This window comes from Pristiophorus japonicus, chromosome 1 (assembly GCF_044704955.1).
Source record: "Pristiophorus japonicus isolate sPriJap1 chromosome 1, sPriJap1.hap1, whole genome shotgun sequence".
Classification (NCBI taxonomy): Eukaryota; Metazoa; Chordata; class Chondrichthyes; family Pristiophoridae; genus Pristiophorus; species Pristiophorus japonicus.
The window spans coordinates 362,667,213-362,690,612 of record NC_091977.1 but is presented as its reverse complement, the minus strand read 5'-3'; the positions used below and the strand labels follow the sequence as shown (position 1 = coordinate 362,690,612).

The following is a 23,400-nucleotide window of genomic DNA, read 5'->3' as shown; positions in this document are numbered from 1 at the left end:
GCCAGCTCTTTGATGAGCTATATAGCCCTGCAAAATTTTCCCCTTCAAGTATTCATTCAATTCCCTTTTGAAAGTTCTTTTGAATCTGCTTCCATCATCCTTTCGGGTATTGCATTCCAAATCACAACAATTTGCTTGCAAAAAAAATACTCCTCATCTTGCCTCTGGTTCTTTTGCCAATTACCTCAATCTGTGTCCTCTGGTTACTGATCCTTCTGACACTGGAAACAGTTTCTCCTTATTTACTCTATCAAAACCCTTCATGATTTAAAACACCTCCATCAAATCTCCCCTTAACTTGTCTCTACTACAAGGAGAATAGCCCCAGTTTCTTGAGTCTCTCCAAATAACTGATGTTTTTCATCCCTGGTACCATCCGAGTAAATCTCCTCTGCACCCTTTCTAAGGAGTTGACATCTTTCCTAAAGTGTGGTGCTCAAAATGTGTCCACAATATTCCAGCTGGGGCCTAACCAGTGATTTATAAAGGTTTAGCATAACTACTTGCTTTTGTACTTTATGCCTCTATTTATAAAGCCAAGCACCCCATATGCCTTTTTAACAGCCTTCTCAACTTGTCCTGCCACCTTCAAAGACTTGTGTATATGCAACCCCGAAGTCTCTCTGTTCCTGCACCCCCTTTAAAATTGAACCTTAGTTTTTATCGCCTCTCCTCATTCTTCCTACCAAAAATGAATCACTTCACACTTCTCTGTGTTAAATTCTATCCGCCATGTGTCTGCCCATTTAACCAGCCTGTCTATGCCCTCCTGGACACAGTCCTCCTCACTGTTTACATTTCCAAGCTTCAGCTCATCTGCAAATTTTGAAATTATGCCCTGTATACCCAAGTCTATGTCATTATTATAGATCATAAATAGCACTGGTCCCAACACTAACCTCTAGGGGACACCACTGCATACTTCACTCCGGTTAGAAAAACAAACACCACTTTTCTGCTTTTTGTTCAGAGACGAGGGTCCTGAACTTAAGGAAAGGTAACTTCGCTGGAATGAGACGTAAGTTGGCTAGAATAGACTGGCGAATGATACTTAAAGAGTTGACGGTGGATAGGCAATGGCAAACATGGATGAACTTTAAAAATTGTACATCATTGTCTGGAGTAAAAATAAAACGGGGAAGGTGGCTCAACCGTGGCTAACAAGGGAAATTAGGGATAGTGTTAAATCCAAGGAAGAGGCATAGGAATTGGCCAGAAAAAGCAGCAAACCTGAGAACTGGGAGAAATTTAGAATTTAGCAGAGGAGGACAAAGGGTTTAATTAGGAGGGGGAAAATAGACTATGAGAGGAAGGTTGCTGGGAACATAAAAACTGACTGCAAAAGCTTCTATAGATATGTGGAGAAAAAGATTCGTGAAGACAAACGTAGGTCCCTTGCAGTCAGAATCAGGTGAATTTATAATGGGGAACAAAGAAATGGCAGACCAGTTGATCAAATACTTTGGTTCTGTCTTCACGAAGGAAGACACAAATAACGTTCCAGAAATACTAGAGGACCGAGGGTCTAGCGAGTAGGAGGAACTGAGGGAAATCCGTTTTAGTCAGGAAATTGTGTTTGGGAAAGTGATGGGATTGAAGGTCGATAGTCTGCATCCCAGAGTACTTAAAGAAGTGGCCCTAGAAATAATGGATGCATTGGTGATCATTTTCCAACAGTCTATCGACTCTGGATCAGTTCCTATGGACTGGAGGGTAGCTAATGGGAGGGAGAGAGAAAACAGGGAATTATAGACCGGTTAGCCTGACATCAGTAGTGGGGAAAATGTTGGAATCAATTATTAAAGATGAAATAGCAGTGCATTTTGGAAGCAGTGACAGGATCGGTCCAAGTCAGCATGGATTTATGGAAGGGAAATCATGCTTGACAAGTCTACTACAATTTTTTGAGGATGTAACAAGTAGAGTGGACAAGGGAAAACCAGTGGATGTGGTGTATTTGGACTTTTAAAAGGCTTTTAACAAGATCCCACACAAGAGATTGGTGTGCAAAATTAAAACACATGGTATTGGGGGTAATGTATTGACGTAGATAGAGAGCTGGTTGGCAGACAGGAAGCAGAGAGTTGGGATAAACGGGTCCTTTTCAGAATGGCAGGCAGTGACTAGTGGGGTGCCGCAGGGCTCAGTGTTGGGACCCCAGCTATTTACAATATACATCAATGATTTAGTTGAAGGAATTGAGAGTAATATCTCCAAGTTTGCAGATAACACTAAGCTGGGTGGCGGTGTGAGCTGTGAGGAAGAGGCTAAGAGGCTGCAGGGTGACTTGGATAGGTTAGGTGAGTGGGCAAATGCATGGCAGATGCAGTATAATGTGGATAAATGTGAAGTTATCCACTTTGGTGGCAAAAACATGAAGGCAGAATATTATCTGAATGGCGAAAGATTAGGAAAAGGGGAGGAGCAACGAGACCTGGATGTCACGGTACATCAGTCATTGAAGGTTGGCATGCAGGTACAGCAGGCGGTGAAGAAGGCAACTGGCATGTTGGCCTTCATAGCTAGGGGATTTGAATATAGGAGCAGGGAGGTCTTGCTGCAGCTGTACAGGGCCTTGGTGAGGCCTCACCTGGAATATTGTGTTCAGTTTTGGTCTCCTAATGTGAGGAAGGATGTTCTTGTTATTGAGGGAGTGCAGCGAAGGTTCACCAGACTGATTCCCGGGATGGCTGGACTGACATATGAGGAGAGACTGGATCGACTGGGCCTGTATTCACTGGAGTTTAGAAGAATGAGAGGGGATCTCATAGAAACATATAAAACTCTGACGGGACTGGATAGATACAGGAGGAATGTTCCCAATGTTGGGGGAGTCCAGAACCAGGGGTCACAGTCTAAGGATAAGGGGTAAGCCATTTAGGACTGAGATGAGGAGGAACTTCTTCACTCAGAGAGTTGTTAACCTGTGGAATTCTCTTCCGCAGAGAGTTGTTGATGCCAGTTCATTAGATATATTCAAGAGGGAGTTGGATATGACCCTTAAGGCTAAAGGGATCAAGGGTTATGGAGAGAAAACAAGAAAGGGGTACTGAGATGAATGATCAGCCATGATCTTATTGAATGGTGGTGCAGGCTCGAAGGGCCGAATGGCCTACTCCTGCACCTATTTTCTATGTTTCTTTGTTTCTATGTCACCTCAGCCAATTCTGTAATAATAATAATAACTGTTATTTATATAGCGCCTTTAACGTAGTAAAACGTCCACTCCACAACAATTTTACAACATATTAGATATTAACCCTTGAGTGAAAGACAGAAAAAGCGTGAGAAGGAAGTTGTAAAATGAGGTTAAAGGCTCAGGTCCGAAGCGGCAGCCAAAATGCGCACACAGATAGACACAGACGAAAAAACTAAAAAAAATTCAAATTATATTGTATAGAATACAATAAGGAGTATACTATAGTAAAATCAGTATAATAAAGATTAATTATAATTAAACAAAATTGAATAATATATACCATAATTATAAATTAAGTTCAAATCATGTATCTATGCAGCTAGCGCGCCTTTAATCACATGCTCTTCAATTTTGTTAGCAGTTCTATTATGTGATACTTAATCGGACATATTTGTGAAATATTCTTGTTGCTAACGAGACTGGAGATTAGAACATCACCAAAGCCATTCGTAAGGGAGATGCCCCCATAATTACTAAACGCTGCATGTAGCTGATTTCTGTGGTGCTCCAGATAGTGTTAAAACATAATGGCCCAGAAATCCCGGTCGGCTGCAGCCTGCGGGCGATTGGGTAAAAAACTTTTAAAAGATGCGCAATTACCTGAAGCTGCTGTGCCCACGTGAGTTCCCGGTCCTGAGGCCTCCACTGACTGCGCATCGCAGCGCGTGCATGTCAGGACGTATGCAGGGCTGGAGCTGCAGTCACATGGCTCTGGGCAGTCAATCAGGTAAAGTATGTTCTCATTCATGATAATGGGAACCCCGTAAGTTGGAGTTCTCATTATTATGAGTGAGATACCTCCCCAAACACCCAAAACACTTATAAATAGAAAAAATACACCACATATTTTTATCAATTTAAATTAGTTATTTATGTATTATAAAAAAAATAATCCCCGATTTTTAAAAACTTTTTTAAAATTATGGTTTAAAATAAACTTACCACAGTGGGGAGGGTTTTTAACAATAAAATGTGTTTTTATAATTTTATTTTAAAATGTTTTTGTGTATTTTAAAACTCTTATGCCTGTAAAGGTAGGCTATGCACCTGCTTTTATCAGGCGCAACAGTTTTCCGGACATTTGCTGGGAAAGATATGGGTAAATACTGCAATCTTGCCCATGCAAATGTCTTGGCTGCTGAGATTGAAAAGCTGGTTTTCAGCACATGCGCATTGTGTGCTGAGAACCGGCTTTTGCGATGCCTTCCTGGGTCTGTACACACTCAGTATGGAATCGGGAGGCCGGAATTTCTGCCCTAATAGAATTACATGCAGCGTATAATTTTACTATCGCTGTGATAGTGCTGTTCACCATCATGTAATACCTAAATGATTACACTTTTTGCATCTAGGTATTTAGATCATTTAAGAAGTTTGCATTAATACAAATATGGGTCAACACAGAACTATACTCAAATACCTTGAAATTCGAACATTTGGATATTTGCACAAAAATGAGTTTGAATGACATTTCTTCAGCTGGCATTTTAATACGAACATTTGTTTTAAGTGGACAAAGAAATTCCATATAAACACATTTAAAATTCAGGTCCTAATATTCAAACTGCCCAATTGTAGGGCAAAAGGTTTAATTTTATAACTTTACAACATTGAGAGACAATTTTCAACATATATTTCGAATTTTAGGTACAACATATTCATAAGTTTTCATTTCTCTCCATATTCAGTTTATCTTTTAAATGAACGATGCATCACATAAGGAGAGCAGTTGCCAGACAGGTTGCTTAGGTTCCTTACCCAAACACCGCGATGGTCGGTTCTGATTGCTCCACATGCCATCCTGTTGGCACACGGCAGTGGACTGCTCCTTTGATGAAAGTCGATAGCCATCGTTGCAAAAGTAACTAACACGTGTGCTTACCGAATAATCGGTTGCAAATACTCCTCCATTCACTGATGCTTTAGGGGCACCACAAGATATTGCTGGAACAAATGAAACATCTTATGAATGATACTCAATAACACTATCTTTTATGGGTCAGAATTAATGGCCCCAAGTTTCCACATGATTTGCTCCTGATTTTTAGGAGCAACTGGTGTCGAACGGAATATCTTAGAAATCGGAATTTTCGTCATTTAGTTTGCTCCAGTTCTAGTCAGTTCGAACAGTTTCACTTTGGAACAGAATTTTTTTTTCAAAAGGGGGCGTGTCCGGCCACTTACGCCTGTTTTCAAAGTTTCGTCAGTGAAAACTTACTCCAAGCTAACTTAGAATGGAGTAAGTGAAGATTTTTGTACGCTCGAAAAAACCTTGTCTACACTTTAGAAAATCAGGCGTAGGTTACAAATCAGGCGTAGGGAATGGTGGGGAGGGTGTTTACAGGGAAGTTTACAAACATTAAACACTTCAGTTTTACAAATAAAGAGCCATCATCAATAATAAATGATAAATATATCAATAAATCAACCAATAAATCAATCAAAAAAAATTAATAAGAAATAATTGTTTTTTTAAATCAATAAATAAAACATTTTTTACTTACCGACTGCAGCACCGGGAGCCCTCCAACAGCGTGCTGGGATGCCCCCCCCCCCCAGTGTGTCTCTGTCAGTGTCTCTATCTCTATGTCTGTGTGTCTCTCATTCTCTGTCTGTCAGTGTCTGTGTTTCTGACAGCGAGGGGAGGGGGAGGAGGGGGGTAGAGGGAGAGAGGGGGGAGCAGAGGGAGGGAAGGGGGAGGGATGGGGGAGAAGGGGGAGTGGGGGAGAAGGGGGAGGGGAGGGATGGGGGGGAGAAGGTGAGATGGGGGGGAAAGGAGGGGTGGGAAGGAGATGGGGGGAGAAGGAGATGGGGGGGGAAAGGAGATTGGGGGGGGAAGGAAATGGGGGGGGGAGGAGAAAGGGGAGGGAGGCTGAACAGGCCGGGCCTAAGACTTCGGGCAGGGCCCGTCCCCAGCACCAGATTTACAGGTAGGTAGCGTTGGGTCGGGTTCGGGGGGGTGGTGGGAGGTAGGTCGGTTCGGTTCGGGTCGGGGGGAGGGAGGGAGGGAGAGGGAGGTCAGGTCCGGGGGTGGGCAGTAGGGGGGGGAGCGGGTGCTGGGTCCGGTCCGGGGGCGGGTGGGGGGGAGCAGGTGTCGGGTCCGGTCTGGAGGCGGGGGGGGGGAGCGGGTGTCGGATCCGGTCCGGAGGCGGGAAGCGGGAGTCGAGTCGGTTCGGGAGGAAGCAGGAGCTGGCCGTGGGAGGAGCCTTATTCACGCAGGCCCAGTGAGGCCATTCGGCCAGGGCTAGGGGCTGCATGCTTCGGCCCCTCCCACACAGTTTTGGGCGCCTGGAGCTACTGCACATGCGTGCCCACTGTAGCGCGCATGTGCAGAGGTCCAGGCACTGTTTTCAGCGCAGGGACCTGGCTCTGCCCCCTACAGCTCCTGCTGTGCTGAGGGCCAGAGGACCTGCAGGGAGGTGCAGAATCTGGAGGTTTTTTTGAGGCGCACTTTGTGGCGCGAAAAACGGGCGTCCAGGTCGGGACTGCGCCGTTCTAGGCGCGCTCGAAACTTGGGCCATTCGGAACTTTTCCAAATAACCACTTGTTCAACATATATTAAGAGAGATGCAGTCCTCATGAAAAAGTGTGCAATGAACTATTTCCAGCTTAAGAACTTCAAGAGACAGTACAGTCACGTGCTTTTATTCTTTGAACATGTAAGAAATGTGAGATGCGTGGGTAGGATTTATATATTTGTATCATGTTTCCATAGAGGAACAAAATAAAATTTTATGAAGACAGTGCCCCTTTAATAATAAAAAAATACAAAGTTGTTTACATTTCTTTTTACAAATGCAATGCAGACAACCAGTAGTTCCAGTTTTCTGCAAATATTTTGTGGTGATTACTCATCTTTCCATGTTTACACTTCAGTGGCAACAATTTTGGTCTCTGTGCTGTTGTGCTTTTCAGCAGGTCGACTTCCCACCCAAGGCCTGGCGGCTGCCATGTTGAAGTGGGCCTCGAGTTCGATGTCCAGCACCCCTGCTGGAAACTGGCAGAAGCCTCATTATACCATACAAATCAGGGTCATATGATGTTGTTAGAACCCTGCTGTCAGTTTGGTTTCGGAAAGCGTAGCGCCTGCTCAGTGTTGGATCCGTCCACCTCAGAGAATGGTAAACAGCCAGAACTAGCCTCTTTTTAAGGGATTGACGGAGACAACTATGAAATGGTTGAAAATAGTTTCTTCATGTTTTTATTAATGGTAGCAAGAGGAGCATAGTTGCAAATGGGCCACCGGATTTCCTGCCCCACCCCTCCCCCTTCACAATGGCAAGATGCCCAACAGTACTCAGATCACTAACAGAACACTCAGATCACACTTGCAACTCACCACTTAAATACAAATAAAGCTCGACCATCAAAATGATTTGTGCCCCCACTGGCGATATAGAGTGGGCATTTTGATCACACCAGCCACCTGATGTACACTGCATCAAAATCACTCTTGTGTCTGTGTCTCACGTGGAGGCTTCTTAAAGCATTTAAAATGTTTTATTAAAATACATTCAGTTTTATAGAATCCAGCACTATAAGACAATGCATACACTGATATTTTGATTTAAATTCTCACATCACATTTCAATTTTGTGTGCATAAGCTCCTTTAATTTTTGCTCTTTTTTTTGGATTCTGTCGGTACTTCAAAGCATCCATGGACACTAATGGGGCTCCCAAGACCTGGAGGGAATTGACACGACAATTTTCCTTCCATTCATGTGAAAAAGCACCCATCATCCGATGTCCGCTTTTCTGCAGAAACACAGCTGAAATTGCGAACTCATCCTGTGGGGGACTGTGAGCGCTCAGTCATGTTGTACCACTCCAGAGCACAATTCATCAGAGCTCCAAGGCATTATACCCATGTTGGAAACTGAAATATGATGAGATGTGTTCCTTTAAGACTGGGACAACGATACATTTGTCAGAAGAATACACGATTGTTGACAGTGGCAGACATGTCCTGGAGGTGTTCATATTGTTGTTACTGGATATGAACAGAACAGATTTCTTTCCTGTCCGATCTTAATGAATACAGATACCCGTGCAGCCACACCACAAACACAACAGATGAATTTTATGTGCCCACAGCTTTCAGCACAATTTTCTTTTTATATTTACTCAGTTCTAAAAATTACTTATAATCCACAGCAAACACCACCAGTTGAGATGATATATTGTTTATTGTACAAAGGCCCCAGCTGGAGTATTGTGACCAATTCTGCACCATACTTAAGGAAGGAAGTCAAGGCATTAGAGAGGGTGCAGAGGAGATTTACTAGAATGGTACCAGGAATGTAAAACTTCAATTACATGGAGAGCCTAGAGAAATTGGGGCAGTTCTCCTCACCAAAGAGAAGGTCATGGGGAGATTTGATAGAGATGTTCAAAATCTTGAAAGGTTTTGATAAAGCAAATAAGGCAAAACAGTTTCCAGTGGCAGCAGGCTCAGTAACCAGAGGACACACATTTTTAAGGTAATTGGTAAAAGAACCAGAAGCAAATGAGGAAAACATTTTTTACACAGCGAGTTGTTATGATCTGGAATGCTCTGCTTGAAAGGGCACTACAATTTTCTGAAAGGTGAAAGCAGATTCAATGATAAATTTCAAATGGGAACCTGTTTTTATACTCGTTCATGGAATGTGAACCTCGCTGGCAAGGCTAGTACTTATTTCCCATCCCTAATTGCCCTTGAGAAGGTGGTGGTGAACCGCCTTCTTGAACCGCTGCAGTCCGTGTGGTGAAGGTTCTCCCACAGTGCTGTAAGGCAGGGAGTTCCTGGATTTTGACCCAGCGACAATGAAAGAACGGCGTATATTTCCAAGTCAGGATGGTATGTAACTTGGAGGGGAACTTGCAGGTGATCGTGCTCCCATGGGCCTGCTGCCCTTGACCTTCTATGTGGTAGAGGTTGCGGGTTTGGGAGGTGCTGCCGAAGAAGCCTTGGCGAGTTGCTGCAATGCATCTTGTAGATGGTACACACTGCAATCACAGTGCGCCGGTGGTGGAGGGAGTGAATGTTTAAGGTGGTAGATGGGGTGCCAATCAAGTGGGCTGCTTTGTCCTGGATGATGTTGAGATTCTTGAGTGTTGTTGGAGCTGCACTCATATTCTATCACACTCCTAAACTTTTGAATTGTACATGGTGGAAAGGCTTGGGAAGTCAGGAGGTGAGACAGTCACCACAGAATACCCAGCCTCTGACCTGCTCTTGTTGCCACAGTATTTATGTGGTTGGTCCAGTTAAGTTTCTAGTCAATAGTGACCCCCTAGGATATTGATGGTGGGGGTTTGGTGATAGTAATTCAACGGCGTTGAATGCCATGGGCCGGTGGTTAGACTTTTGCTTGTTGGAGAGATTAGATAAATATTTGAAGGGAAACATTTTGCAGGGCTGTGGGGAAAGAGCAGGGGAGTGGGACTAATTGGATAGTGGATAGCTCTTTCAAAGAGCCAGCACAGACAAGTTGAGCAAAATGTCCTCCTTCTATGCCATATTATTATATGATTCTATGAACTGGCAAAAAAAAGTCTAATTCAGCTCATGTTCACCACGATAATCATTGCACATTCAGACCATTTTGAAAAAAAAAGAAAAAAAACATCCACAGGCCTTGTTGTAAGTTATTGGATTGCAGAATCAATTCTGCAACAGCAATTAACAGAACTGCATTCATTTTCCCAGGAATGTCAAGGGGACCTACTTTCCACGATACTTCCCTTTACATGTTGCTGAACCTGAATTTAAAAATAATTAATATTTTTGAAAAAGGTACAGGCAAAAAAAATGACATGATATGATTTTCGTGTCGATTTCAGAATTATGCCAAGAAAAAGCACCAATAAACTAGGTCCTGCAAAAACATTTTGAAAGCAAGTCCACAAAAGAAGCAAGAGATACAGGAGGTCGGCAGAGGCCAGGAAACATGTCAGCATTCATCCTCTAGACTGAATGTTAAAAATGCCTGTTATTGAGAATTATTTTATTTTCATCATTTTTAAACCTAATCAACGATCATTTTATTGCATATGGAGCTTATAAGATTTGATTTTGTTTCACCAACAGCTAACATTAAGAGCTGCTACACTTGGAAAGCAATTTTAAATACAATTGTGAGGAGTACTTTGAATCCTGAAACATTTTCCAAACACGTATCTCTGCCAAGAAACCTCGTCAATTCAAATTCAAGTTGGCTGTGATGGATCCAAAAATGAATTATATTGCCCTTTTATGGCTCCACTGTTTGAAAAATAACAATCCTTAAAAAAAAAACAGATTCAGCACCATGTAAAGAGAAACCTCATGAAGAGTAGGAGACTTGTCAATCCTGGGGAAAAGGTCGCATTTATTTCCACACGAAGGGCCCGAACTTGGTGGAAGCCAAGGCCCGCTCATGTGCCGCCCAAAGGACAGCCGATGGCCGTCGAGAGACCGGGCGCTACTTTGCCAGGAAGATCCCTCTAAAAGAAATGGCAGTACCGCTCGGCGGCCAAATAACGGTTTACACCCTCAATCTGAGCGGCAGAGGGTGGGAGCTCTTAATCTCGGCGGCAAATGCGTTCCTCGCCAAAGTGGTGCCGAGGATTGAGTCAGGCCCAGGGAGGGGGGGAACACTGAAAAATAAAAATATTCACAATAAAAAAAACCACCATAACACCTTCAGGGGACCCCATACAGGTAAAACCCTGAAAGTAACAAAATAAAAAAATGTTCACTAATCTTTTTCTGCAGGTCTTCTTACTTACCATTGGGGTTAGAACTGTCTCTGCGCAGTGGTCCTTCCCCCTGCTGCTGCTGACTCCTGCCCACACCAATATGCCAGCTCGGCGGGTGGGGGGTCACTTACATGACTTGGCCACCAGAGGCCATCAGTTCCCGGCCGTACTCCCCTCCCATCAAATGTAGACCTGGAGGAGGAGAGAGCGGCTAAAAAAACTCGGCGGCAGTGGGCGGGAATGCCACCAATTTCGGGCCCTAGATTACTGATTGGTCACCTTGAAGGGCAAGGCCTTATTTTTGATTGGTCCTCTTGGTGGACAAGACACATGCAGCAGTTTATCTGGATAGTGTAATTAGATCTTGCCTGCCTAAGTAATCAATTACTTTGCAAAGTGTATTTCGAGCCATTCTGACTGCCAGACTCCAGACAGAACAGAGCTCACGTAGAACAGACAGGGTTCACACAAAAGAACATAAGAATTAGGAACAGGAGTAGGCCATCTAGCCCCTCGAGCCTGCTCCGCCATTCAACAAGATCATGGCTGATCTGGCCGTGGACTCAGCTCCACTTACCCGCCCGCTCCCCGTAACCCTTAATTCCCTTATTGGTTAAAAATCTATCTATCTGTGATTTGAATACATTCAATGAGCTAGCCTCAACTGCTTCCTTGGGCAGAGAATTCCACAGATTCACAACCCTCTGGGAGAAGAAATTCCTTCTCAACTCGGTTTTAAATTGGCTCCCCTGTATTTTGAGGCTGTGCCCCCTAGTTCTAGTCTTCCCGACCAGTGGAAACAACCTCTCTGCCTCTATCTTGTCTATCCCTTTCATTATTTTAAATGTTTCTATAAGATCACCCCTCATCCTTCTCAACTCCAACGAGTAAAGACCCAGTCTACTCAATCTATCATCATAAGGTAACCCCCTCATCTCCGGAATCAGCCTAGTGAATCGTCTCTGTACCCCCTCCAAAGCTAGTATATCCTTCCTGAAGAAAGGTGACCAAAACTGCACGCAGTACTCTAGGTGCGGCCTCACCAATACCCTATACAGTTGCAGCAGGATATCCCTGCATTTGTACTCCATCCCTCTCGCAATGACGGCCAACATTCCATTCGCCTTCCTGATTATCTGCTGCAACTGCAAACTAACTTTTTGGGATTCATGCACAAGGACCCCCAGGTCCCTCTGCACCGCAGCATGTTGTAATTTCTCCCCATTCAAATAATATTCCCTTTTTTTTTCTCCAAGGTGGATGACCTCACATTTTCCAACATTGTATTCCATCTGCCAAACCTGAGCCCATTCGCTTAACCAATCTAAATCTCTTTGCAGCCTCTCTGTGTCCTCTACACAACCCGCTTTCCCACTAATCTTTGTGTCATCTGCAAATTTTGTTACACTACGCTTTGTCCCCTCTTCCAGGTCATCTATGTATATTGTAAACAGTTGTGGTCCCAGCACCGATCCCAGTGGCACACCACTAACCACCAATTTCCAACCCGAAAAGGACCCATTTATCCCGACTCTCTGCTTTCTGTGAGCCAGCCAATTCTCTATCCATGCTAATACATTTCCTCTGACTCCGTGTACCTTTATCTTCTGCAGTAACCTTTTGTGTGGCACCTTAACGAATGCCTTTTGGAAATCTAAATACACCACATCCATCGGTACACCTCTATCCACCATGCTCGTTATATCCTCAAAGAATTCCAGTAAATTAGTTAAACATGATTTCCCCTTCATGAATCCATGTTGAATCTGCTTGATTGCACTATTCCTATCCAGATGTCTCGCTATTTCTTCCTTAATGATAGCTTCAAGCATTTTCCCCACTACAGATGTTAAACTAACCGGCCTATAGTTACCTGCCTTTTGTCTGCCCCCTTTTTTAAACAGAGGCGTTACATTAGCTGCTTTCCAATCCGCTGGTACCTCCCCAGAGTCCAGAGAATTTTGGTAGATTATAACGAATGCATCTGCTATTACTTCCGCCATCTCTTTTAATACCCTGGGATGCATTTCATCAGGACCAGGGGACTTGTCTACCTTGAGTCCCATTAGCCTGTCCAGCACTACCCCCCCTAGTGATAGTGATTATCTCAAGGTCCTTCCTTCCCACATTCCCATGACTAGCAGTTTTTGGCATGGTTTTTGTGTCTTCCACTGTGAAGACCGAAGCAAAATAATTGTTTAAGGTCTCAGCCATTTCCACATTTCCCATTATTAAATCCACCTTCTCATCTTCTAAGGGACCAACATTACTTTAGTCACTCTTTTCCGTTTTATATATCGGTAAAAGCTTTTACCATCTGTTTTTATGTTTTGCTCAAGTTTCCTTTCGTAATCTATCTTTCTTTTCTTTGTTGCTTTCTTAGTCATTCTTTGCTGTCGTTTAAAATTTTCCCAATCTTCTAGTTTCCCACTAACCTTGGCCACCTTAAACGCATTGGTTTTTAATGTGATACTCTCCTTTATTTCCTTGGTTATCCACGGCTGGTTATCCCTTCTCTTACCGCCCTTCTTTTTCACTGGAATATATTTTTGTTGAGCACTATGAAAGAGCTCCTTAAAAGTTCTCCACTGTTCCTCAATTGTGCCACTGTTTAGTCTGTGTTTCCAGTCTACTTTAACCAACTCTGCCCTCATCCCACTGTAGTCCCCTTTGTTTAAGCATAGTATGCTCGTTTGAGACACTACTTCCTCACCCTCAATCTGTATTACAAATTCAACCATACTGTGACCACTCATTCCAAGAAGATCTTTTACTTGGAGATCGTTTATTATTCCTGTCTCATTACACAGGACCAGATTTAAGATAGCTTGCTCCCTTGTAGGTTCTGTAGCATACTGTTCTAAGAAACAATCCCGTATGCATTCTATGAATTCCTCTTCAAGGCTACCCCGTGCGATTTGGTTTGACCAATCGATATGTAGGTTAAAATCCCCCCATGATTACTGCCGTTCCTTTTTCACATGCCTCCATTATTCCCATAATTATTGCCCGCCCCACCATGAAGTTATTATTTGGGGGCCTATAAACTACGCCGACCAGTGACTTTTTCCCCTTACTATCTTTAATCTCCACCCACAATGATTCAACATTTTGTTCATTAGAGCCAATATCGTCTCTCACAACTGCCCTGATATCATCCTTTATTAACAGAGCTACCCCACCTCCTTTCCTTCTTGTCTATCTTTCCGAATTGTCAGATACCCCTGTATGTTTAATTCCCAGTCTTGGCCACCCTGCAACCACGTTTCTGTAATGGCCACCAAATCATATCCATTTGTAATGATTTGTGCCGTCAACTCATTTACTTTATTTCGAATGCTGTGTGCGTTTAGGTAGAGTGTTTTAATACTAGTTTTTAAACCATGATTTTTCGTTTTGACTCCTCCTGCAGCCCCTTTATATTCATACATATTCTTCCTATCACCTTGTGGTTTACACTTACCCCAGTGCTACTCTGCTCTGTTGCCTCCTGCCTTTTGCATTCTTTCTTGGGGTCCTGTTCATCTGAGCTCTCACCCACTCTAACTCGCTCAGAGCCCTCTTCTGTGTTCCGAATACTCCTTGCATTGAGGCACTGAGCTTTCATGCTTGCCTTTTTATTACACTTTGACCCTTTTGAATTTTGCTGTACAGTGGCCCTTTTTGTTTTTTGCCTTGGGTTTCTCTACCCTCCACTTTTACTCATCTCCTTTCTGTCTTTTGCTTTTGTCTCCATTTTGTTTCCCTCTGTCTCCCTGCATTGGTTCCCATCCCCCTGCCATATTGGTTCGGCTCCTCCCCAACAGCACTAGCAAAAACTCCCCCTAGGACATTGGTTCCGGTCCTGCCCAGGTGCAGACCGTTCGGTTTGTACTGGTCCCACCTCCCCCAGAACCGGTTCCAATGCCCCAGGAATTTGAATCCCTCCCTGCTGCATCACTGCTCAAGCCACGTATTCATCTGAGCTATCCTGCGATTCCTACTCTGACTAGCACGTGGCACTGGTAGCAATCCCGAGATGACTACTTTTGAGGTCCTACGTTTTAATTTAGCTCTTAGCTCCTTAAATTCATCTCGTAGGACCTCATCCCTTTTTATACCTATATCGTTGGTACCAATGTGCACCACGACAACAGGCTGTTCACCCTCCCTTTTCAGAATGCCCTGCACCCGCTCCGAGACATCCTTGACCCTTGCACCAGGGAGGCAACATACTATCCTGGAGTCTCGGTTGCGGCCGCAGAAACATCTATCTATTCCCCTTACAATTGAATCCCCTATCACTATTGCTCTCCCACTCTTTTTCCTGCCCTCCTGTGCAGCAGAGCCAGCCATGGTGCCATGAACTTGGCTGCTGTTGCCCTCCCTTGATGAGTCATCCCCCTCAACAGTACTCAAAGCAGTGTATCTGTTTTGCAGGGGGATGACCGCAGGGGACCCGTGCACTATCTTCCTTGCACTGCTCTTCCTGCTGGTCTTCCATTCCCAACTGGCTGTGGACCCTTCACCTGCGGTAAGACCAACTCACTACACGTGCTACTCACGTCATTCTCAGCATTGTGGATGCTCCAGAGTAAATCCACCCTCAGCTCCAATTCCGCAACGCGGACCGTCAGGAGCTGGAGGCGGATACACTTCCTGAACACGTAGTCGTCAGGGACACCGGAGGCGTTCACTGATTTCCCACATAGTACAGGAGGAACATAACACTTGTCCGAGCTCGCCTGCCATTACTTAACCCTTAGATTAACTTAAATTGGCAACAACAGTGCTAAAAGTTACTCACTGATATAGAAGAGAAAAAAGAAAAACTACTTACCAGTCACCAGCCAATCACTTACCCCGTTGGCTGTGACGTCACCTTTCTAGTTCTTTCTACTTCTTTTTGCCTTCTCCCTGTAGCTGCACCAGCTGGGCCTTTTGTAGGCCTCTCTGACTCACGGACTCCTGACTCAGCGACGCACCTCCCAACCTCGCGGCCTTTTGTGGGCCTCTCTGACTCACGGACTCCCGACTCAGCGACGCACCTCCCGACCTCGCGGCCTTTTGTAGGCCTCTCTGACTCACGGACTCCCGACTTAGCGACGCACCTCCCGACCTCGCGGCCTTTTGTAGGCCTCTCTGACTCACGGACTCCCGACTCCGGACTCCCACACACGCGTGGGTAAAGACTTCTCCCATCCCCCCAAAAAAGTTTCTGCCCTGCCCCCAAACAAGTTTTTAACCTTTCCCCCACCCCCTGAATTTTTGAGCTTTTCCCTCCCCATCAAGTTCCTGATCCTGACCTCCCTCCCCCCAGCCCCCAAGTACCTGACCTTCTCCACCACCCAAGTGCCTGAGGTCCTCCCCTGAGTTCCTGAGCTCCTTCTGCCCAAATTTCTGACCTCCTCCCCCGCCCAAGTTCCTGATCTTCTCCTCCAAGATTCTGACCTCCTCTCCTTCTGCAAAAGTTCCTGACCTCCTCCACCCGCTCCCTCCACTGCCCAGCCCGCCCCCCCCCACCGCGCTCTTGACCTTCTCCCCCCGCCAACAAGTTCCTGACCTTCCCATTCTCCCCCAAGACCACCTGCCCCCATTAATAGAGCATTGTATGCAAGTCACGGATTGTTAACAGATTGGGTATGAAGTGAATAGTGACAGGGTTATGATTTCCGGATTTTATCCAGTCCAATGATGTCACTTGCCACAAACACACCGAGCTTTCTGAGAAATCAACCAGGTCTCGGGAGAGGAGAGGAAGAACGTGGTGCGAGTGTAAAGTGGGTGGGGGATTGGCAAACGTGATCCATCTTACCATCTGGATCATGTTCTCACTCTCATTTCCCCACCCTTCAGAACTGGATCATGTTTTTCCGCCATCCCCACTGTGCTCACTGTGTTCCTTATACCTCCCCCCCACCCTCCTCTGAGTACCAGACCTTCTCTCCCCTTCCCTCCGATCCTCTCTCTTTGTCCTTCGATCCTCTCGTTCACTTCAATCCTTTCTTTCTCCTCCATTCCCACTCTCTTTTTTTCTCTCTCTTCTCATCCCCTCTTTCTCCCCCTCCACTCACTCCTTTCCTCTATCCCCTCTCTCTCACCCCTCCGATCCCCTCTCTCTCTCCCCCTACCAATTTTCCCTCCTCTCTCTCTCTCCTCTAATCCCCAGCTCTCTTTCTCCCTTTCTGATCCCCTCACTCTCTCCCGTTCCGATGCCCTCTCTCTACCCCTCCGATCCCCAGCTCTCTCTCTTCTGTTTAGATCCCTTCACTCTCTCCCGTTCCGATCCCCACTCTCTACCCCTCTGATCCCCTCTCTCTACCCCTCCGATCCCCTCTCTCACTCCCCTCTCACTCCTCTGATCCCCTCTCTCTCTACCACCTCCGATTTCCCATCCTCTCTCTCTCTCCCCTCCGATCCCTACCTCTCTCCCATCCATCCCCTATCTCTCTCCCCCTAATATCCACTCTATCCCCTCCGATCCCTTCTCACCCTCTACAATCCCCTCTCTCTCTCCTTTCCGATTCACAGTGCCCTCTCTGCCATTCTGGTCCCCTCTCTCTCTCCCCGCTCCGATTTCCTCGCCTCTCTCTCTCTCCCCGCCCCCCCCCCAATCTGATCCACTCTCTCTCCCCCTCTGATCCCCCCTCCCCGATCCCATATCTATCCCCCCCCCTCCAATCCCCTCTCTCTCCCCAACCTCCGATTTCACCTACTCTCTCTCTCCTCCGATCCCCAGCTCTGTGTCTCTCTCATTCCGATCCCTTCTCTCTCTCCCGTTCTGATCCCCTCCCCCTCCCGTTCTGATCCCCTCTCTCTCCCCCTCTCCCTCTGATCCCTTCACTCTCCCATTCCAATCCCCTCTCTCTCCCGTTCTGATCCCCACTCTCTCTCACTTCAATCCCTTCTGTTCACTCCTGTTTTGATCCCCTTGCCCTCCCAGTCCAATCCCCTCTCCCAATCCGATCCCCTCTCTCACCCTTAGATCTCCTCTTTCTCTTCCCTCCGATCCCCTCTCTCTCTCTGCCCTCCAATCTCTTTCTCTCTCCTCTGATCCTCTCTCTCTCTCCTCCCTCCGATCCCCTCTCTCTCCCCCTCCGATCCCCTCTCTCTCCTATTCCGATCCCCCCTCTCTCTCTCCCCTGTTCCAATTCCCTCTATCTCATTCGATCCCCTCTCTCTTGCATCCTGATCCCCCCTCTCTCCCCTCCGATCTCTTCTTTCTCTCCTCTCTGATCCACTCTTTCTCTCCCCTCTGATCCACACTCTCTCTTCCCTCCGATCCACTCTCTCTTCCCCTTTGATCCCCTTACTCTCTCCCCTCCAAATCCCCTCTCTCTCTCTCGCCCCTCAAATCTCCTCTCCCTCTCCCCCCTCTGATTCCCTCTCTCTCTCTTTGCTCCAATTCCCTCTCTCTTCCCCCCCCCCCCCGGCCACCAACGGGTCCAGTGACCTTCTCCTTAAGGAGCCGAGAAAAGTGTGGCCGGAACTGTTGCGTATTGCGCATGCACGGCTTCAGTAAACAGTGCGCATGTGCAGAATGCCGCCAAAGTGTTCGTAAAGATAATGACTCTGGAAAAAGAATGAAGTTTGATGTTAATTGCTGTTGCAGATTTAATTGTGGAGCCCATCAGTATCTTTTCAGGAAGAAGCTCCATGTTTCAATAATTCGTAATAAACCCTTGGGTGTTTTTTTTTTCAAATGGTCTAAAAATGCAGTGGATATGTGAAGAGAAAAAGATTAGCGAGGACAAACGTAGGTCCCTTGCAGTCAGATTCAGGTGAATTTATAATGGGGATCAAAGAAATGGTGGACCAGTTAAACAAATACTTTGGTTCTGTCTTCACGAAGGAAGACACAAATAACCTTTCAGAAATACTAGGGGACCAAGGTGCTAGTCAGGAGGAGGAACTGAAGGAAATCTTTATTAGGCAGGAAATTGTGTTAGGGAAATTGATGGGATTGAAGACCGATAAATCCCCGGGGCCTGATAGTCTGCATTCCAGAGTACTTAAGGAAGTGGCCCTTGAAATAGTGGATGATCATTTTCCAACAGTTTTTCAATTTTGGATCAGTTCCTATGGACTGGAGGGTAACTAATGTAACACCACTTTTTAAGAAAGGAGGGAGAGAGAAAACAGGTAACTATAGATCGGTTAGCCTGACATCAGTAGTGGGGAAAATGTTGGAAATCAGTTATTAAAGATGAAATAGCAGCGCATTTGGAAAGCAGTGACAGGATCGGTCCAAGTCAGCATGGATTTATGAAAGGGAAATCATGCTTGACAAATCTTCTAGAATTTTTTGAGGATGTAATTGGGAGAGTGGACAAGGGAGAACCAGTGGATGTGGTGTATTTGGACTTTCAAAAGGCTTTTAACAAGGTCCCACACAAGAGATTGGTGTGCAAAATTAAAGCACATGGTATTGGGGATAATGTACTGATGTGGATAGTGAACCGGTGGGCAGACAGGAAGCAGAGTCTGGATAAATGGATCCTTTTCAGAATGGCAGGCAGTGACTAGTGAGGTGCTGTAGGGTTCAGTGCTGGGACGCCAGCTATTGACAATATACATCAATGATTTAGATGAAGGAATTGAGTGTAATATCTCCAAATTTGCAGATGACACTAAGCTGGGTGGCGGTATGAGCTGTGAGGAGGAAGCTAAGAAGCTGCAGGATGACTTGGACAGGTTAGGTGAGTGGGCAAACGCATAGCAGATGCAATATAATGTGGATAAATGTGAGGTTATCCACTTTGGTGTCAAAAACACGAAGGCAGAATATTATCTGAATGGCGGCAGATTAGGAAAAGGGGAGGTGCAATGAGACCTGGGTGTCATGGTACATCAGTCATTGATTGTTGGCATGCAGGTACAGCAGGCGGTGAAGAAGGCAAATGGTATATTGGTCTTCATAGCTAGGGGATTTGAGTATAGGAGCAGGGAGGTCTTACTGGAGTTGTACAGGGCCTTGGTGAGGCCTCACCTGGAATATCGTGTTCAGTTTTGTTCTCCTAATCTGAGGAAGGATGTTCTTGCTATTGAGGGAGTACAGCGAAGGTTCACCAGAGGGATTCTCGGGATGGTAGGACTGACATATAAGGAGAGACTGGATTGACTGGGCCTGTATTCACTGGAGTTTAGAAGGATGAGAGTGGATCTCATAGAAACATAATATTCTGACGTGATTGGGCAGGTTAGATGCAGGAAGAATGTTCCAAATGTTGGGGATGTCCAGAACCGGGGACATAGTCTAAGATTAAGGGATAAGCCATTTAGGACTGAGATGAGGAGAAACCTCTTCACTCGGAGAGTTGTTAACCTGTGGAATTCCCTACCGCAGAGAGTTGTTGATGCCAGTTCATTGGATATATTCAAGAGGGAGTTAGATATGGCCCTTATGGCTAAAGGGATCAAGGGGTATTGAGAGAAAGCAGGAAAGGGGTACTGAGGTGAATGATCAACCATGATCTTATTGAATGGTGGTGCAGGTTCGAAGGGCCGAATGGCCTACTCCTGCACCTATTTTCTATGTTTCTATGATACGAGCTGAATCAGACTTTTTTGATCTAGTAGGTTGGAGAATACCAGAGCATTGCAAGGTAACTGATCTCTCCACTATTCCCTCTCTCCATTTGAGAAAAGCAATTAGACTGAATGCTCTAGATGGATTGCTCACCACTGCCCCATTGTTCTGTATATCACCATAGCACTTTGGAGCTACTATGTGATGTTACCGGTTCAGGTCAATACTCTGTATTAATAGTCGTTGTAAAACATCTACATGAGACACCATAAATTTGTGCAGAGCACATGGCTTTTATAACTGAACCTAGGCTGCTTGGTGGCATTTTCACTATTTATGGTCTTGTCTGATAGTGCAATATTTCTCAAGAGCACTTATTTCTAGTAGAGTACCTCTCTCTCTCATGGAAAGTATGCTTTACTTGATGAAAACAATAATTTTCACTTTTAGGGACAATCTTTCCTCCAGTGCACATTTCAATATAACACCCTTTCTCTTTCTTCACTGGATTTATGCACTTGGGCATAATGGTCATCAGATTTATTATCTACTTGTAACAAATCAAAGATGCAGGAGGCTTTGTGTCAGTTATATAAGGTTTCTTTGAAGGACTACGGTCAATAAAATAGCATGGCACATATTTAAGGCTGCTATTTAAGAAAGGAGGGAGAACGAAAATGGGGAACGCTAGACCAGTTAGCTTGACATCAGTAGTAGGCAAAATGCTAAAATATATTATTAAGGTCATGGTAACAGGCCACTTCGAAAAGAATAATAAGATTGGGCAGAGTCAACACAGATTTATGAAAGGGAAATCATGTTTGACAAATCTGTTAGATTTGTTTGAGGTTGTAACTAACAGAATAGATAAGGGGGAATCAGTGGATGTGGTGTATTTGGATTTTCAGAAGGCATTAGATTAGGTGCTACACAAGAGGTTATTAAAAAAAATTAGGGCTCATGGAATTGGGGTTAATATGCTAGCATGGATTGAGGATTGGTTAGCAGACAGAAAAACAGAGAGTTGGAATAAGCGGGTCTTTTTCGGGTTGGCAGGCTGTAACGAGTGGGGTACTGCAAGGATCGGTGCTTGGGCCCCAGCTATTCACAATCTATATCAATGATTTAGATGAAGGGACCAAATATAATATATCCAAGTTCGCTGACGATACGAAGCTAGGTGAGAATGTAAGTCGTGAAAAGGATGCAAAGAGGCTTCAAGGGGATAAAGACAGCCTAAGTGAGTGGGCAAGAACATGGCAAATGGAATATAATGTGGAGAAATGTGAAAGTATCCACTGTGGTAGGAAAAATAGAAGAACAGAGATTTTTTTAAATGGTGAGATTGGAAAATGTTGTTCAAAGGGATCTGGGTGTCATTGTACATAAAACACTGCAAATCAATATGCAGCTACAGCAAGCAATTAAGAAAGCAAATGGTATGTTAGCCTTTATTACAAGAGGATTTGAGTATAAGAGTAAAGACATCACTGCAATTATATAGGGCCTTGGTGAGACCACACCTGGAGTATTGTGTAGAGTTTTGGGGCTGAAATTGCTCCTTTCTATAAGGCACGTTGCTGCCTGAAAGCGGCAGCCACGGGTCGGTGCGGACTGGCCGCCAAGTTGCCATGGAGGAGCCGCCATTTTGAATGTTGCCATCTTTTACTTTTGGAGCGGTGTAGGGGACCGCTCCGCCCATATTCCTGCCGCTTCGTGCACGCGCCGATCGCTTATCGTCCCGAAATTTCCCAATGGATAATTGCCCCTTTCGAAAATTGTCCTGCGGGAGCACCGCCGCCGCCACTGGCCAGTACCCCTGACAGCTTTCTGTGGCTGGCAGCGAGGCCGCCCTTAAAGGGGAAGTGGCTTCATTTTATTTTTTGTCAGTCGACTGCCAGGTCGGGCCAACAATTATGCCCGCATGTACGGCCGGGCCACCAACAGGAAACCTGGCAGCTCCTCTTGTTCTGGCCGAAACCCTCCCTGGTGACCCAGTGTTTGTCACTAAAGTGGCTGCAGGGTTCACAGCAGCCTTCCCTTTTAACTGAAGGGGAGGGACGTTGTGACACGCCAGCGCCGACTTCTAGCTTCGGCGACTCTGACCCAACCACACTTCCGCTCTGATGATAAGTCCTGCTCAAAAAAATCCCACAAAGTGCTGAATTTCTCCGGATTGTCCGCCCCTTGAACACTTCAAGAGAGGTAGGTGCTACTTGTTTTAGGCGTTGGGCAATTTCAACCCCTTGGTTTCCTTACTTAAGGAAGGATATACTTGCCATAGAGAGAGTGCAACAAAGGTTTACTGGACTGATTCCGGGGATGGGGAGAGATTGAGTAGACTAGACCTATATTCTCTAGAGTTTAGAAGAATGAGTGGTGATCTCATTGAAACATACAAAATTCTCACAGGGTTTATAGGGTAGATGCAGGGAGGATGTTTCCTCTGGCTGGTGAGTCTAGAACTAGGGGTCACAGTCCCAGAATAAAGACCATTTAGGAGTGAGATGAGGAGAAATTTCTTCACTCAGAGGGTGGTGAATCTTTGGAATTCGTTACCCCAGAAGGCTGTGGAGGCATTAGTCATTGACTATTTTCAAGACAGAGATTGATAGATTTTTGGATATTAAGAGAATCAAGGAATATGGGGATAGTGCAGGAAAGTGGAGTTGAGGTTGAAGAACAGCCATGATCTTATTGAATGGAGGAGCAGGCTCGAGGGGCCAAATGGCCTACTCCTGCCTCTACTTCTTATGTTCTTATATTCTTATGTTCTTATGTTCTTAACAGTGCCCTTCACTTCATTAACTGAAAAATGCAATGCCTTGTAGATAAAGCAACACAATTAAGCAAATCAGTCTGTATATCTTTGTTAACTGGTTACATTTTCATATTCATGTCAAATAGTTTTGCGTTGTTTATTTTTTTTCATGCTTTTTTTCTCCTGCTGTGGCAGGGGCAGATGCGGG

The 23,400-nt window shown here is 45.2% G+C and overlaps 1 protein-coding gene across 1 annotated transcript in view; it reads right to left on the bottom strand.

The window, feature by feature from the left end:
- csmd3b (CUB and Sushi multiple domains 3b) overlaps positions 1 to 23,400 on the bottom strand; it is a 3,002,015-nt gene that overhangs the window by 126,520 nt on the left and 2,852,095 nt on the right. The window contains exon 50 of the mRNA XM_070874966.1: positions 4,958 to 5,143. Coding sequence (XP_070731067.1) covers positions 4,958 to 5,143 — 186 coding nt within the window. The remainder of the gene's footprint in view (positions 1 to 4,957; positions 5,144 to 23,400) is intronic.